Below are 17,946 nucleotides of genomic sequence, written 5' to 3'. Positions count from 1 at the left end.
TATGAAAGCACTTCCGTAATCATCAAAGCATTTTACATTTTATTTTAAAAAAAAACGAACAAAAAATTATTGAAAAAACCTATATAAGAGTATTCACTACGCTCAAAACTCTTTTGACGTTACTTTGTCGGAAATCTCACAGCAATGCAAGTACCACTGATTGTTCCAATCACGATTACCAAGAAGATAATTTGAAAAAAAATAAAGAAAAAACCTGTTTCATTTTTTTCAAAACTACCAGCCAATATTTTTACCAGAAAGGTTGAGTGAATTAGTTGAAACATGGCAAAAAGGAATTGTAAAAATATTAGCTAAAATAACTTTAAAGTTGTGGCCAATTTGAATTGGACTATCAGCCAACGAGTTTCTAAACTCAAGGAGTTTTGTCAAAATTAGTCTGAAAACCGAAAAAATTCAGACCCGTTTTTCTCGACGCAGAAAAATTTTCTGAAATATTTTAGAAGCCGAATCACTCTCAATGGGGCTTTAGTATGACACCACACACGACTCCCAACGAGATTTCCTTAATGTGGTCCTAATTGGACGGAAAAAAACCGACCCGAATCTAAAGTTGATTCCCTATCTTCGAAAAAGGTCGAAATAAAAACTATACACAGAGGCGAAGCTGAGCTTCGCACCACATACGTTACAAAGATGAAAAAAAACTAAAAAAAAACGTTATTAACTATAAATATAAATAAAACAGCAACAAAAGCCAAAAATATCTCAGAAAAAATTACCCGCACCAATGGAAACTTTTCAAGGAGCTCCCAGAATGTTAGAAAGAAGCTGAATTTTCAAAAAAAAAAACACTTTCTGCTGAATTGAGCCGACAAAAATAAGCAGACAGACAATTATCTTATCAGGTGAAAACTTATAGTTTGCAAAAAAAGGTCTGGACTGGAACCGAACTTCCCAGCGCTGTCGACTCAAACATGGTTGTTCAGTGACTTAGTAAAAAAAAATGAGGCTACCGAAACTAAGCTGCTAAAAAACAGACGGATGATAGTCCAAAAACATAAAAACTAGTTTAAAAAAAGGGTCTCGGCCGGACTCGAACTACAAGTCTATGCCGTCTCATAATTACCAATCGATAAAGAAGCGAAAAAACCTTATTAAAAACCCTTCATGCCGAAAAAAGTTCTGAACTCTTTTTTTTTCCATTTCACACCTTCCCATAAGAATATATACACAGGCACGCAAAAACTTTTTGCGGCCATCAAGCGACGCAATGAAAAGTCACTAAGTCAATATGAAATAAACCCAAAACCATAAGCAGAAACAAAAGACAAAAAAATGAAGTTTTAACAAAGCGAGTTAAAAAATTACAGTTAACATAAAAGAACGTTTCGATTAAGCCGGATAAAAAAAATGACACAGAGCCGAAGCTGAGCTTTGCGCCAATTGCGACGCAAAACAAGAAAACCGCTAAGTCGACAAAAAAATTTAGAAAAACTCGAATCTAACAAAAAATCAGATCTATCGAAATGAAGGAGGCTAGATTTGAAACAAAAACGTGCCAAGACAAAATAATGTAAAATCAGAATCGAAAGAAAAATTATCAAGCGCTAACAAAGCCGAAAATACATAAGCAAACCTTTTAGGCCAAAAAAAATTAATTAAGCCTCTCCTCAACACACACAACCTTTACTCGAGCGTCAAATGAAATAGTATGAGGCCCTTAAGCCAATATCAAATTGGCCCGACACCCATTAAGCCAAAAAAATTAGGACTAATAAAAAAAATCCCCTTCACCCTGAGAACACACACAGCTCCTCGAATGACGCAATATGAGACCAATAAGACGAAAAAAAATCGAAAAATATTTAAATTAATAAAAAAACTCTAAGTCCCCTTGACCCTCAGAACACATACACAAAAAAAACTTTTTCGCTCGTCGAACGATATAATGCTATATGAGGCCACAAAGCCCATATAAAAAAGGATGAAACCTATCAAGCCGAAAAGAAGGAACAGGAAAACATACAAAAATTTTTTTAACAAACCGAGATGGTAAAGATACAACCAAAACAAAAAGATAACTTCGAATAGAAGCAATAATTTCGCTTAGGACACAAATATATCTGTAGCGGTAAATTTGTTGCTAAAAAAACTTTCAAAAAAGGCCTAAAAATACCGACTATGCTTTGAAGTCAAAAATCTGACTGAGTCCAACACCATACGTTAAATTCAATTTGGTTGGCTAGAAATTTAAGAAACTCATCGACAACGCAAATTAAAGAGACATATGACTAGCCATGGTTGTTTTGGTATCTTTTTGCAAGCTGATTTTTGCCCATGCTGTAGATGTTCCGAAATGGCAATGAATTATCAAGTTTTCCTCTGAAATTATTCTACTTTTCGCTGAAGTTCAAGGTTTATCAGCAAATTTTTGTGAAATTTCCTCTAACGACTGAAATCGGTTCGTCGTTACATTTTAAACAAAAAACTTCCGTCAAAATCGTTCTAATGGAAATTAATTACGCATAAACCGAAACAATTAAAAAACTTTAATTTAAAAACTTAGTTTAGATTCGTAATACTTGTCTGCAAATCAAACCCTAATAATGGAACGCAGGTTTTTGAACAAACTAATGGACGTGAAAAAAATCCTTCAAAAATTTCACCAACAGACAGTAAGAAAAAAATTATTGATCGCAAGAAAACCGATAAAAAGCTATTCAATACCATTGAAGCTTTTACAGAAAAAAATTGAAAACATTAACCTAATTTCGAAAAAAAATGAATTAATAGAGATTTTTCATTCAGCTGCAAAACCTAGAAATTTTAATGTACGTTCGAAACTAAAAGTTATTCACGGTTTTTTTTCGTGCCATTTGAATTTTATTAGTAGAAAGCGTACAGTGCTGATTCAAGTTAGGACAAACAGCTCTAAATTGAAGCCTGTAAACGCTTCGTTCTCAAACTGGGTTCACACAAGACAAAAAAAGATGAGGACAAAACTTGCTTAGAATTTTGCAGAATTAAAGTACTGAGTCAATTGAAGAAAAAATTACAAACGCAAGCCTCTTATGATAGCCCAACAAATAATAAGAAAATCATAATTTCTCAAAGTTTGCATAAATGACGATGTATTTTTGTTTGGTATTAAGAACCTCATTTTTACATCATACACTGCCCAAATTTATTTTGAAGGCTTTACACAATTTCTTGAAGATTTTAAGTTTCTTAAACTTTATTGAACTATATAACAAGCCCACTTTGATGAATTTTTTTTCAATTGACTCAAATATTTCGGCGTAATTTTTGATTGACTAAAAAAGAGCCAAAAAACGACCCTTTCTTGAGTAAAATTGTGCCCGAACTTTGCATATTATTAATTCTGCTAAAATTCTAAGCAAGTTTTGCCCCAATCATTTTTATGCTTAAGGTTAACTCAATTTGAGAAAACGCGTTTTAAGTTTTCAACTTTCGAACTTTTTCCGGTTTATTTAAATAAGCACACGCAGTTGCATCCTTCAAGTAAATCAATTTGAATTGCACTCAAAAATGAATCCAACTCAAACCGCTAAATATGAAATTTGATCGTGAACGAATTTTAAGACTGTCTCCTGAAAAAATGGACGTGACTTATATAAATGTCTTCGATACGTTCATTCACATTTATAAAACGCAAAAATAACTTGACAATTTTTTTTACTAAACAATTACTCCAAAATGGAAGAAAAAATTATGAAATCAGCTAGTCAAGAAATTAAATTTGACTGCTTTGATTTATGTTATCAAATCTAGCATAAAGAGCCAAATAGAACTCCAAAAGAGGAGAAGCATTTAAGCAAACTTCAGCAGACGCCAGATAAACCGAACCAATGACTTCGTCAACAATTTTGAGCCGGAAACCATTGAAAATGAATGCAACAACCTGGCTGCTTCGTGTATGTAGTAATATATGAATTCATAAATTTGCGTGCATTTATTCGGAGTGTTTTTTGTTTCACAAGTTTTTACGGGTTAAAAAGTCAGTAACCTATTGAATAATCCTTGGAAGTCGGAAATTCAAAGTCTACCCAAATTAATAACACTTGCTAATCTCGCGAGCGCAAAGAACAGAAGTTTAATCAGAACATTATTGCCATTCCATTATAAAACAAACAATCCATAAAAAGGGAATATATAGGATCTGTCCTTAGATTATAACAAGGCAATAATTCATATAGTAATCCTTTGTGATTCTGTCCTGATTTTGTTCAATGATCATAATTGCTGCTCGCAGCTTGTTGACTGAAATAAGTGGTCAAATCTCGTACATGCGCAAACGCCCCAGTTACAAACCACGTTTTCGCTCTCCCTCGTTTCCACAAAATGACTTCCTGATATACTTCCTGTTGAGTTGTTACAGCCATTCATAACACTCGCAGAACCTAAAAAATTAGAGACATAGAGAAACTCTTTTCAATATTATTTCAACGCAGACGAGAAGCTGAGCTTTTGCATCATTTGCACTGAAAAAATGTACCCGAATTATAGCCAAAAATATTTGTGTAGAAAACAGCGACATTTTTCATTATTTTCAAACCGTTGCAAAAGTAGATAAAATTTAGCCAAACCCTTATGATTCCTAAAAGATTATTTTTCTCAAACTTATGATTCAAAGCTCACTTAAAAACTGAAATTATCAAGATCAAAAACTCAAGAAAGGCGCAATTTATTGCTTTCTTCCGAACGAAACAAGAATGCAAACACAAAAAAAAACTTGAAAAAGCTTCCAAAAATTGTTAATAAAAAAGAAAAAAATTTCTTAAATTTTATGAAAAAATCAGCTCCTTGTAACTCATTTCAAACTTGCTGTGGCGCAATTACTAATAGATAACTCGAATACATTAAATGAATTTTCAGTGATAGAAAAAAATGCTTGTATGGTCAAAAACCGCGCTGTGGCAATTAAGCCGATATAAAATAAGCAGACATGAACCCGAAAACGTTTTTTTTTGTCACGAGGAAAAATTCCCTGGATAAACGCATCATTTAGCGTATGTAGGCTCCTGGAATCAAGAAGCAGTCTTCAAACATGTTCTCAATAGAAAAAAGGAACCCGCTCTCCAAATTGTTGCAATATTCCATGCATAAACACCTTTTAGCGTAAAACTTGTCGACCCATTTATTGTGTTGTGAAATCCTCAAAGAGCGAATACAACAAGTTATGCAGATTTCACATTTATAAGTGGTTTCCGCAATATTTGGCGGATTCCAAAACTAAGTAAGTGGTTTCCGCAAATGCAAGCAGATTTCGCAATTTCTTAAGCGGATTCCACAAATTGTGAAGGGAATCCGCAATTTGGATTATTACATATATATTATGATTTTCTTATAGATTCCTCGAACTATTCGGGATTCCGCAAATTTTGTTTCGGATTCCACAAACTGAGCTGCTTTTGGAGCGACAGTCTTTTAGCCATTCGTATGTGGATTCCACAATAACTAGTCGTTAACCTGCAAAAAACCTACATTCCGATTTCATAACGCTTGCTAGTCGCAAGCGTAAATATTGTATCCCCAAAATACGGCCTAGAGCATGGATGTGTCACCGTAATCGACTTCTGAATTTTCTTTAAATTTTTCTTTGACTTCTGGGGTAATTCAAATCGAGGAGTAAACAGCAGCCTTAACACATTAGAAACCTTATCGAAGAAACGAATTTACCTACACATCCATTTGGATTTTGAAACACGGCGGAAATCAGTTGAATATGGCGAACTTTGAGGTACCCAAATTCCACTCAATACGAATCAAACTCACTAATCTTTCGCTTCAAAGGCAACCATTTTACTACCACCCCATTGAGGCGTATCAACTCATATTTTCCAATAGAAACATGCTTTCAAACATGCTTAACTAGCAAACTAGTTTAATGTGATAACAGAAGCCAAAATCCAGTATAACAGCCTATAGCCAGCGGAAAAAGTGTTATTTCAAAAAAGAGGAAGCAGAAAAATTGACTTAATTTTTTCAAACTTCGATTTTCAAAGCAAACATTTTTTCAACTTAAAGATTTATGAATTTCAAGAAAAATTGTATGGTTCTTTTTTGAGATAACTTCGAGTAAATCTTCCGCCGAGAAAAAAAATCGAAACTAGGATACGAGCTTTCCTTGGGGTAAAGATCGCGAAAAATATGGCACCCTACAACTTAGCTCTTTCCATACTACGGGGAAGTCAGAACAAAAAATGGAAATTTACTTTGTGTATCGATCAAAACCAAAAAGGAATGGCATGGAAGTAAAAATTAGCAAGAAAAAAGTAAATTGAAGTTTAAACTAGTGATCCATATTTCATTAATGATACGAAAAATCTTTTTCTAAATGATTTTTGGCAATAAAATCAAATGCAACAATTGAGCCGACAAATTTGTCGATCAAGTTTTTTTGCGCCATTTCAACTTTCATAATTGGAGAGTTCATTTTGTCTTTCTTCTAGCAAAAAAAACTTGAATTGAAATTACAAAATGAACATGTACCTAAAGGCATTCTTCTGTGCATTTTAAGAATTTGTGCATCATCATGGTTTTTATAAAAATCGGAACTACATTAATCGACTCTTAAAAATAGCATTGCAAGTTAGCAGACAGGTAAGAAAGAGATAACAATAAAAACATTGAAATAATTTCGAAAAAATAACATGTTAAACTTCAAAATTTTCTGGAATGACGATCTAATTGCGGAAAACTCGTAAAGAAACACAATCGACAGCGTTAAATGAACATCCAAAAACATTTATCGAGCGGCAAATGAGCCGACGACAATTCGTTTCCCTTGAAATGACCCAAAATTAGGCCACTAAAGGGATAAATATTAACCGAAATCATTTGGACAGAATACACTTTTTAAGCGAAACGAAAAACAAAAAAGAATATATAGGAAGTCAAGGCTAGTAAAATTACAAAGAGCAAACTGAATCAAAACACAAAAATCAACCTGCAATATAAACTGCGTACAGCAAAAACTGTTCTATGATGTGGCAACTAAGTCGACAGAATATCAGCAAACAAATATTACACCGACAATTTTTTCACAGGCGAAGCTGTGCTTCGCAAACACTTGCGAGAACGCGACCAAAAAGCAGCTCTTTCAAGTGACATAAGAAAAAGTAGAAGTAAGTCTCGAACTTGCAAAACTCGAGGCTTAGCAAAAACTCCAATTAGCAAAAATCTGCGATCTAGCAAATTTGAGTCTCACGCACTAACCATTCAGCCACGGATGCTTAAAATCCCCAAAAACTAGCCACCAATAACGCAGATACATATGCTAATAAATTGCCAACTCGATGCAGCAAAAGTAGCACCAGACACAAAAAAATACAATTTTGCATGTAATAAATCGCAAATCATAAAGCCACATTATGTGTAAATTATGCATTTCAAAACATCGCGGGATATATTGAGTTAGAAAATTTCTGAAATCGAGATTTTATTATTGTTATGTTGTGACAATATTTGCGACTTAGGTTAGAAAAAAAAAGAAAGTTCGAACTATAACTCTTTGGTTCGCAAGTGTAAAAAGGAATTTTCCCGTTTGAAAAAAAAGTCCTGAAAAAAAAATTGAAGAATAATTAAGTTTTTCCAGAAATTTTTGGATTTTTCGCAAAAACAATTAGCCAGATATTTCAAATCAATTTTATTGATATCATTTTCAACCTATTGTGGCGTTGCGCTATTCCGACAATTTTGTCTAACTACGATATCATCATGAAAAATCTGCTCACAAACACTTAGCTTTTAAGATTCCTCGGAAAACTTATGAATCAATTGTTATTTAATCATTTTACTCATGGTTTCTGGCTCAGTAACTGCCACAGAGCTTGGTCCCGGGTCACATGCTACACTCGGAGAAAGTATTTCTTCTGGTTTTTCACCTGCACAGTCAACCACCGCATATTCGCCTCCAAAGGCGCCACTTTCTCCTATCTTGGGAACGATGTTGTTTTTGTTTATAACTGGAAACACAATTGGATTTAGTATCTTAGGCGAATCACTGCTGCTTCTCTTCATTTGATACATTTCGGAAACTCGTTGAACGCTGTTGACAGGAAATTGACACACCGAACCTGTGGGTTTCCAATGAACTTCGGGTTGCATTTGAACTCTTGATTGATTTTTCAGCACACCTAGATAACAGTTAGATGGAGGCGCAGGACATGTATCCATGCAGCTATATGTCTTGGTTTCAGTCATTGGATAGTTCATTTCAAAGTGTCGGTTAGGTTCAGACAAAAACACCCCTTGTCTTCGTGGGGGCGTGGGGAGCTGCGTTACTTGAGAATTGGCTTGGAACTCCTCAAGCAGAGGGGGATTTCTAGTTTGGTAAAAACTTCTTGCCGCACTTTCAGCGGGTAAAAAGTTGAGCACGTTTGGTACACCCATTGGAATAAGCGGATGCTGCCTAAAACCCACATTAGAGCCTTGGTTTAACTGATTTGAGTCGAGACAACATGGAACTCTCTGAATTGGCTGCTTTATTTTCCTCCCATTGCTTTCATCTTTGTTTTCAGGGTAGTTTCGCTTCATAGGACGCACTGAATGCATATATTCGTTTCCTTCTGTATTCCTTCCACTTATCTGTCTTGACGTTAAATCCCTCGTTTGAGCCTGATTCTGATATCTGATCATTTGCTCCGATGTCCCTGCTGCTTGTACTTGAGAATTTTTATCGATGAGCGTTATCGCAAACGTCCCCAATATTTTCGAAGAATACTTGTCAACTAGATAAAATTCGGTAGAGTTATAGTGATCTAAAGCCTCCAATACATTTCTATCGACATTGACTGCAAAACGATATTGTTGCTCGGACATTTTACCGCTTTTTCTCGGCCCTTTTTAAATTCTGAACTCTAACTATTCAAATTATTGACTTTTAAAGTTTTCACGCCAAAATTGAGATCGCCTGTCTATCAAATAACTGTTCAAACGCCAAAATTTTTGAGGCAAATCTTTTCAAATGTACGGAAAAATTGTATCTAAACTTTGACTTCTTTCTTGACTTCCAAAATCAGGATCTTTCTGAGTACTTAATTTAGCGATGAACTGAATTCCTTTCTTTTCAGTACTCGAACTCGATATAAGATAATACTTAGAAAAAAACTTCCCAATGATGCATTTAAATTGAAAACAAAATGCAGAGCGTTGAGGCTCAAATAATAGAAATTAACGAGTTTCAGGTCATCAATTTAAACAAATGAGCCGCGAATTGGGGATGGATGAAGCACCCTTTCTCGCATTGCAGTGTTGGGTACGGGCGGGCACCTTCGGAGCTTCTAGCCGTTGTAGGGCTGCGTGATCTGGTAGACTTTGATGTTGTTGTCGGTGTATCCGGCAAACAGGGTGGAGCCATCGCTGCTCCACGCTAGACAGGTGACGTCCGGAGCTCGTCCACCGACAGACTCTGGCTTCAGATCTTCAATCTGCATTTTGCTCTCCAAATCCTTGAAGACAAAAATACTTTTATTAAAAAAAAACATTTTGCTACCAATCAGAGTTGCAATCATATCACATTCATTTGAGCATCATATAATAGTTTTTTTCTAGTTGTGAAGAGACTGGGAATCTGAATCTCGGAGAGTTCCAATTCTTGTATGATCTGTCACTATTTTGCGTCTAAAATTCGAGCACGTTTTTCAATTTTCAATTAAGAGGTCGCTTAAGACTTGAAACAGGTAATGATGCACTTACCCAGATCTTGATGGATGGTCCACATGCTGCACAGAGCCAGTAACGGTTGGGACTGAATACCAGGGAGTGGATGGGCTCAGTGTTTGGGAAGGTGTACAGATGTCTACCCTCATTCAGGTCCCACAACATTCCCTGCCCGTCTCTGCCTCCCGAAGCACAGAGTGATCCATCGGGTGAGACAGTTACTGAAACAAATTACAGTAAGGATTTTAAATTAAAGTTTGTGATCGCACAAGCAAAAAGAACCCGAAAAGTCACCAGTAAAAAAGCTCTTATTTATACGAGGGCTACTGTTGAACTTCTTTTTAAAGTATCTCAAACATTATCCTACGATAACAAGTTACTTCAACAAGACAACTGATTTTCTAAACTTCGAATAACGTATTCAGGTGGTACCTGTGTTGAGGTACTGTCGGTGTCCGTAGTGGTTTGTCTTCAGCTTGCAGTTGGACAGACTCCACACCTTCACCACTTTGTCCCATCCGGCTGACACGATCAGAGGGGTGCCGGTGTTAGGGGAGAATCGCACACAGGAGACCCAGTCGGTGTGGTTGTCGTCCTGCAAATCACAGCCGACAAATCGATAGCTATCTTTTGATACCATGAACATTGCAACGGACGAAAACTAACAGAATATAATGCAAATCATAAAGGTGGCAAAACTTGATATAGTTTGATTGAACATGTGACTCTAATCGACATTAGGTAGATTCTAAAACTTTATCGTACTCTGCTGAATTTGTTCATTAAAGTATGTTATAATTTTGATCTATCAAAAGCATTGTCAAAAAATTCTGTATCCGAGGCTGAATTAACCATACAAACGGCACGATTATTTATTAGCTGAGAGTTTTTGAGGCTTGTTACCTGGATGGTGTACTTGCACTGCGCCAGAGTGTTCCACAGCTTGATGGATCCGTCCATACTTCCACTCACAATCTGCCTATTGTCCATAGAGAATGCCACACTCATCACATTGCCAGTATGCTCCTGGAAGCGCCTAGTGGTCTTGCCACTGAAACACGGATATCATACAAATAGTTCATAGGCTCATACTTAGTATTGAGTAACGGCCAGCAAATAAAAACATTCAAAAACCGTAATAAATTTATTGTTATACTACGCCTCCAGTGAATTGAAAGCAAGGAAGGCTATTCATCTGCAAAAATACTGAACATTAAAACCTTTGTTACCACGAATAAACAAACGCATTTGGGTTCTATCATTACTAGCTTATCAAGTTTAAGACAAGATTTGCAGTGGGCATGCCATTTTATTTCCTTTTACAAACTATTCCGAACAGCTCGGAAAGATGTCAACGAAAATCTCACAAATCAGAGGACTCGCAACAACTGTCACGCCCCTTCTGTAGTCTATATGGTATCATTTAAATTTGTACAGCTGCTTACATGTTGAGGTCCCACAGTCGCAACATCTTGTCCCAGGAGGAGGTGAGTGCGAACTGTCCGTCGGAGGAGATGGCCACGTCCGAGATGAAGTTGTTGTGGCCCGTCAGTCTCTTCTGGGGCTTGCCATAACACCCACTCGGGTCCTCTTTGTTCAGCTGCCAGATGATCATCGACTTGTCTAAACATTCAAACCACTTTCACACTAAATAGATGCTGCGGTGCTACAGCCGGTTAATGCCTCTTTTTATTGCTACTAAACTTAACGTGACAGTGACAACTGCGACAGTGACACAAGGAGTGATTCGGCTCGCAAAATTCGATCCTTTATTCAAGGTCTTGTCAACGAAAGCTTTAATCATTACATATTATTTCAACTGTTTGAAAAGCGATTCCTATTTTTTGAAAAATTTCGATTAACTCATTTATCTGTAGGTGAGAAAAAAACAGATTCATTAATAAATTCTGTTTACACTTAGCGGAATTTAATTCACAATGCAGATGTGAACTTAATATGAGTGAACTTCGCTTACCCCTGGATGAGGAGAAGAGGGTGTCAGGGAAGGAGGCGTTCGTGAAGATCTGGGTGACCCAGTTGGTGTGGCCTTTCAGGTAGCCCTTGAGGGTGAGCTGCTCGTTATTGTAACTAGTCATCCTACTGTTGCTGTTCTAGTTCACTACAATCGCTAGAATAGGTGTCAATTACCACAATTCTGAAAATGAATCGAATAAATTTGTCACAAGAATCTAGAAAACAGCTACTCTCATCAATTATTTATTTTAAAAAGATGGTTAAAGCCTATTTAACTGTTAAATTTACACACTTGTCAATTTTTACACATCAATTAACATAAATACAATATTTACACACATAAATTTTGATCTGAATCTAAAATGAACCAATTTGAAATCATTTGACAAGCAGAATTGCATACATAAACCTTACAGCATTGCAAAATGCTTATTTAATTGTTGGAGCAAATGTTGCGAATCATTGTGCTGAGGAAAACTGGCAACTGCTTTCTTCGCACAGTCGAAGCTGCTTTGCAATTGACCAACTTGGTCGCTCAAAGCTGCGTAGTTGTACTGACTTTCATAAAGGTCACCATTCAAGGTCATAGCCGCTTGTAAAAAGGCCTTCGCTAATGGGTAGTTACCCCTTTTCAGCTCCAAAACCCCTAAATTGTTATACGCTTCAGCGTGATCAGAGTTAGCTGATAGACACAACTTGAGACACTCGCAAGCCAAATCAGTGTCGTAAATTGAAATGGCCACATGTGCTATGTTGTACCAGATATCCGACAACACCGTATCTTCGTCGGCCAATGAGATTGCCTTCTCGAAACAACCGAGCGTCATATCCCATTGCTGTGCATAGAAACAACATAGCCCTAAATTGTTGAACATTTCTGAGTTTCCAACTCCTAATTGTAACAGCCTTCTGAAGTATCTAAGAGCTATTTCCGGCTGATCAGTGTAGAAATGATGAGTTGCTATGCTTGCTATGGACTCAACATGCACACTGTCAATAGTCAAGATCTTCCGATACACTTCCTGACTTTCTTCTGTATTATTCAACAATTCGTGGATTCTCGCGATGTTTGTCAGAAGGAAAACCTCCTCGGGAAACAGAGAAATCCCCTTTTTCAACACTTCAATAGCAGTTAGGGGCTGGTCTAATTTACAGTACACTTTGCTAAGATAGAGATAAATGTCAATCATCGGTTGTAGTTTTTCAGCTGACTTCCATTGTTTCTCTGATTCCCTATAGAGCCCCATTCTGAAGTAGCATTTACCCAACTGAACTTTCCACCACCAATCGTTAAACTTCGTAGCTTGCGTTGCTACCGCTGCCAATTCTGTCGCATTCTTAACGTCATTTTCCTGGTAATAGATGTACTGAAACAGAATCTTCGCCAGCCTCGGATCGGCTCCATATTTGTTAAAATTCAGCCTGGCAACATTTATGAAAGGCCCGTCTGGAGACGAAATCATGGAAGCGGTTCCCAATCTCACGTAACGTCCCGAGGAGTTCGAAATAGGTCGTGCCGATCTAGCAGTCCTAGCTGTTTTAAGAACTTGTTCCATTGTTCCAGGACGTCCAGATTCAGATCCCGGCCGAACAAATCCGGATACTGGTCGTCCAGATTGGGTTGTGGGTCGAATCGCTTTGCTTATACTTGTGCTTGCATTGGTTGCATTAAACGAAGTTCCAGGTCTAGAGACTTTAGACATCGAGTGCTCGTCTAATAACACTTCAGCTATTCCGTTTTCATCTACTTCTGATTCGTCGACATATACCATTTGTGATAGCAAGAGTGCCTTCAGAGACCAAGCGGAGAGATCTTGAGGGTTCTTTTCGAGAATCTCATCGCATATCACTCGACACTTCTCGTACTCCTTCAATCTGTACTTCGCTAAAGCCATAAACATTCGATCTGACATTTCCTTTTCGATCTGAAAAAAATTATTAACCTAGAAGCCGAACGATGAAGATTTTTTAGCTGCTTTTGAACAAAATAGGAGCTTGAAATTTAGATTTAAATTGATAAGTATGAGAAAGAATCGAAGGGAACATACATAAAGGTAAACACAGAAAATATTTGAAAGCAATATTAAATCTTCGATTAAATGAATTTATAGCAGCTTACACTGAAATTTTAGGAAACACTTTTGACTGGTATCAATAAACAACAGCAATCACAGAAAAAATCTCGAACAAACGCAGGGTCGATTTATTTGAAATTTGGAACAGAAATAATCATTTGAAAGCTATAGAAAATGTCACATACAGCAACTTACGTCATTTAAGCACATTTCTTCGCAGTCTAAGGTACGGTTGAATGGTTAATCAGGCTGATTTAGTGCTTTCCTTCTGCGACAGAGTATTCGCTTCGAAAAACATCGAAGGTATGTCCGCTCCATAGTAAATCTTCGAGTTAGCTCCTATAGCTTCGTACTTCTTCAATTCCAAGTACTGGGGAGTCAGTTTCAAGTTGTTCGCCTCGGATTCTTGCTTAGCTTTATATAAAAGAGCATCCGCTTTCGCCAACTCACTCGCCAAATAGGCTTTATCCTGAATTTCGGCTATTTTGCGCTCACTTTCTTGTTGCATTATCTTTTGGTCCCACTGGATTTCATTCACTTGTGCATTCTTTTCTGCTTCTATTACGGCCTTTTTCCGCTCTGTTTCTGCTTCCTTCTCTACAACTTTCTGCTTCTCAACTGATATGAGAAGCTTTGTCTTCTCAGCTTCCATTGCTTCAAAATTCTTTCTGATAGTTTCTGGAATTTTAGGCTTTGTCACCCTGACAGCTTGGATGAAAAGGCCAGGAGCCATTTGGTAAATATCAGCCTGTAATGCAGTTTTTAGATTTTCATCAATTTGATCAAAAAGCTCTATGTAAACTTCCCTCAGTGAATGGACACTGCAGAATTGGTTGACCTCGTGGTGCACCTTGTTGAAGATTAAAGTTTTATCGTAATCAGCGGAGAAGTTTCGAACAATGTCATATACGGCAGCGCGGTTCAGAATGTTAACAACCTCAATTCTGTCAAAATAGATCATAACACCACCCGCTGTTCCACATGGAACATTTTTCACTTCATCAGTTTGCAAAGTAGTCTGAACAGATCGATATGTTGTTATGAATGGAATCATCACGTGGTATCCTGGGCCGGCAGTAGAATGCAGAAGAGCTCCTCCACGGTAGTACACAGCCACATGTCCTTCCTCCACCTTATGAATCGATATGGCCATCATGACAGCCATGAGGCCGATGATCCACGCAACCGCTACAGCGGCATTCATGACTCTAGAATAAATGAAACTGAGCAATTTTTCAAATCAACTGAGGGATTTTAAAATCTATTAAAAAACTAGTTACTGCATTCCAACGTTCAGTATTAACTAGACATTGATGCACTTTCATATGGATATACTTCTGAAAAAAAAACAAGCAATCCAGTGCAGAATTTTCTTCATTATAAATGATAATCGCAAGTCAATAAATTATAAGCAAGAAAAACATTTGATTGAAAAATTTTCTATCAGTAAATATGACTTTGTGATTTTGAGTCAAAATACCTTTATGAACAAAGGAAGCTCAACACAGAGGCGAAACTGCGCTTCACATCACTTTACGTATAATCAGAAGGTCGAAAGAATCATAGAACTTTCTAGACAAGTAAAAATTTTTTAAAATTGTTAATTCAAACGTTTTCGCACATTTTGTGCATCGTCAGGATATAAAAATTTTTATTTACAATAAAATGATCAAAGATCATGTATGAAATTCAAAAAGAACATGTTAGAAATTTTTAACCAATCACATTCTTACATCTGTTATTACGTTATCATTATTTCATCGATTTTGACAATTTCCATACTTTTTTGTTAGTTGAGTCATAATTTTTCGATTTGATGTTTTATCCAAACTGACATGTCCGTTTATTTTTTCAAAAATTGCAATTTTTAGTCATGTTTAAACATGTACTATAATTTTAATGTCAGCTCCCTGCCCCTGAACTCCTCGCGCGTGTTAATTCTGGGGCGTTCTTTCCAAATATGTAAGGCCTCCAGAGTGAGGAGTTTCTGTATGTTACTTGATTGATCTATAATCTCAGACTTAAGCTCAGCGCTCTTACCATCCCTGTCACATTCTCTCAAATGTTGCCCTACTGGCGAATCTTCCTTGTGATGCTCATCAATCCGCGTGGTCAAATGCCGGACCGTTTGTCCAACATAGGTGGAATTACATCCACTACATGTGAGCTTGTAGACCACTCTGGATTTCAAATCTTTCGCAAAGGGAGATTTAAGGGACGGTAGGCAAGTCTTGAGCTTTCTCGTATTAAATATCACTTGGGCTCCGGCGTTTTGATGCAGTTTGGCAGCAAACCACTCCGATGCATTACCCCGGTATTGTAATGTTATAATGGGTGCACTGACCTTTAAAGGATCTTCCTTGACTGATGTTACCGTTGTTCGTGTGTCAGTTTTTCGGTCGATGATCTTATTCAACGTTCTTAATACGACACCATCTGACCATTTTTCAGGGTATTGATTATCCACCCATTGTTATTTTTTAATCTTCATTGCCTTGTCAAAGTTTTCCCATGTTGATGTACTTCTAAAAATCAGATGAACAGTACCTTCAACTACATTGCGTTTATATTGCAATGGAGCGCAGCTTCTGAAGCTAAGGATAGTCCCAGTATCCGTTGGTTTTTGATACCATCCACATGTTACCTTTTTTCGTGAGTCCACATTAATGTTCAAATCTAGAAAGGCTAAGTCTCCGTTCGAATCCGGATTTTCGATAGTGAATTGTAAGTTGGGGTGGAGCTCATTAGCTGCTTTTAACACTATATCTGGTTCCCCCTTTACCGTTCTCACTATATCATCTACATATCTTAGGAACGCTTTGACCTTTTCTGTTGGTTTTTCTTGATCTCGCTGCTCTTTACATCTCTTACAATACCAAACCATTTCTGAGATTTGCTCATATTCTTTGTCGGATACATTACTACACTTTAAATGGTACCAATTTAAACAAGCTTCGCATTCGATCCCCTTACTTCTGTATGTTACCCTCCGCTCGCAATCAGGGCATAGGCCATTCCGGTTTTCATTTAGCTGTGTAAACGCAGGTACTTCCTTCATTAATGCATATTCGTACTCCTTTAGCCATAAATTGGCAAGAATGACAGCAAGGGATGCACCCATTGCCAACCCATCCTTTTGTACGTACCATAAACCATTGCATTTGAAGTGCACCTTACTTACAGCCATGTTCAACAATTTCTTCATAGTTCCGCGTGCCAGTTTAGGAGGACTAGTTTGTTCGTACAGTTTCCTCAGTGCTATATCTATTGCCTCCTTTAGTGGGACATTAGTGTACAAACTTTTGACATCCAGGGAGATAATACTCTCATTATAGTCTAGATCTATGTTCTCTATGATCTCCCGAGCCATTTGTGTGTTTGTTTCAATGTTTGCCCCCTCAATGTTGTCAAAAAATTTGGCCAAAGTTTTATTTAGATGTTCATATGAGCTCCCTGGCAGTGATAGTACGGGACGGAGAGGGGTTCCTTTCTTATGTACTTTAGCCAATCCATATAATCGAGCTGGCTGCCCTCCCGTGGACCTAAGCCTACTATACAGTGCCTCATCGATCTCATCTTTCTTTTTCATGGCCAACAGTTCTTTGTTGATGTCTTTCTCAATTTTCATAACAACACTATCAGTTAAACCTGGTTTTTCGCTAAATTGTTCCGATTGCAGCAGCTCAGTTAGTTTAGCCTCATATGTCGTTTTCTTCATTACACAGAAGCCAACACCTTTATCGAATGGGACTGCCAAGAGACCATTGTCCTTCAAATACTTCCTGGCTTTCTCAATCCCTCTATCCGACGGTGTTTGCCGCACACGTTTAGCGTATGATTTTGCAGCAGCTTCAATTTCACATAATTTTTCACCTGGTACCTTTTGCGATTTAAGCTCAGATAAAAAATTATCAATGTCCGCAAGAAAGTGAAGTTCATTGAAACGATCCCTCACCGGGTGCTTTGGGCCAAAACCTAACACTTCATGAACCCACTTGGGTAGCTCAATGCCATCTAGTGCTCTGACCGATTTGTCATTCATTTTCATTAACGGTCTATCCTGCCGCTCTGCTAGCTTTTTTAACTTCTTTTCATGTCTATCCTTGATGTCATGGATAGCAATTCTAGCCTGGAGCTTTAGATAAAATGCTATTGAGGGCCACCATTGTTCATCTATCCCTCTCCGCACTACCTCTCTTGCCTTAGCTAGATCATCGTCTATCTTCTTCTCTTCTGACCTTGCCTGATTTAT

The 17,946-nt window shown here is 37.3% G+C and overlaps 4 protein-coding genes across 4 annotated transcripts; all 4 read right to left on the bottom strand.

Annotated features, from left to right (window-relative positions):
- Nucleotides 1-9,094: 9,094 nt before the first annotated feature.
- Nucleotides 9,095-11,840, bottom strand: LOC134843872 (small ribosomal subunit protein RACK1-like). Its single transcript, XM_063860188.1, has 6 exons — nt 11,621-11,840; nt 11,091-11,268; nt 10,549-10,696; nt 10,078-10,240; nt 9,682-9,866; nt 9,095-9,434 (listed from the first exon to the last, which is right to left on the bottom strand). Exons 1-6 carry the CDS (start codon nt 11,739-11,741, stop codon nt 9,267-9,269), a joined length of 963 nt encoding a protein of 320 aa, XP_063716258.1. The 5' UTR covers nt 11,742-11,840; the 3' UTR covers nt 9,095-9,266.
- A 39-nt stretch (nt 11,841-11,879) lies between these two features.
- On the bottom strand, nt 11,880-13,540 carry LOC134843995 (tetratricopeptide repeat protein 8-like). The gene has a single exon (XM_063860426.1). It carries the CDS (start codon nt 13,530-13,532, stop codon nt 12,030-12,032), a length of 1,503 nt encoding a protein of 500 aa, XP_063716496.1. The 5' UTR covers nt 13,533-13,540; the 3' UTR covers nt 11,880-12,029.
- A 74-nt stretch (nt 13,541-13,614) lies between these two features.
- LOC134843904 (erlin-1-like) lies at nt 13,615-14,905 on the bottom strand. Its single transcript, XM_063860244.1, has one exon. It carries the CDS (start codon nt 14,896-14,898, stop codon nt 13,939-13,941), a length of 960 nt encoding a protein of 319 aa, XP_063716314.1. The 5' UTR covers nt 14,899-14,905; the 3' UTR covers nt 13,615-13,938.
- Nucleotides 14,906-16,192: 1,287 nt separating this feature from the next.
- On the bottom strand, nt 16,193-17,736 carry LOC134844801 (uncharacterized). The gene is made up of 3 exons (XM_063861615.1): nt 16,876-17,736; nt 16,339-16,560; nt 16,193-16,219 (listed from the first exon to the last, which is right to left on the bottom strand). Exons 1-3 carry the CDS (start codon nt 17,734-17,736, stop codon nt 16,193-16,195), a joined length of 1,110 nt encoding a protein of 369 aa, XP_063717685.1.
- Between the last annotated feature and the right edge of the window lie 210 nt (nt 17,737-17,946).

Source organism: Symsagittifera roscoffensis, chromosome 4, assembly GCF_963678635.1.
Source record: "Symsagittifera roscoffensis chromosome 4, txSymRosc1.1, whole genome shotgun sequence".
Taxonomy (NCBI): Eukaryota; Metazoa; Xenacoelomorpha; order Acoela; family Convolutidae; genus Symsagittifera; species Symsagittifera roscoffensis.
This window is presented reverse-complemented; position numbering and strand designations above follow the sequence as displayed.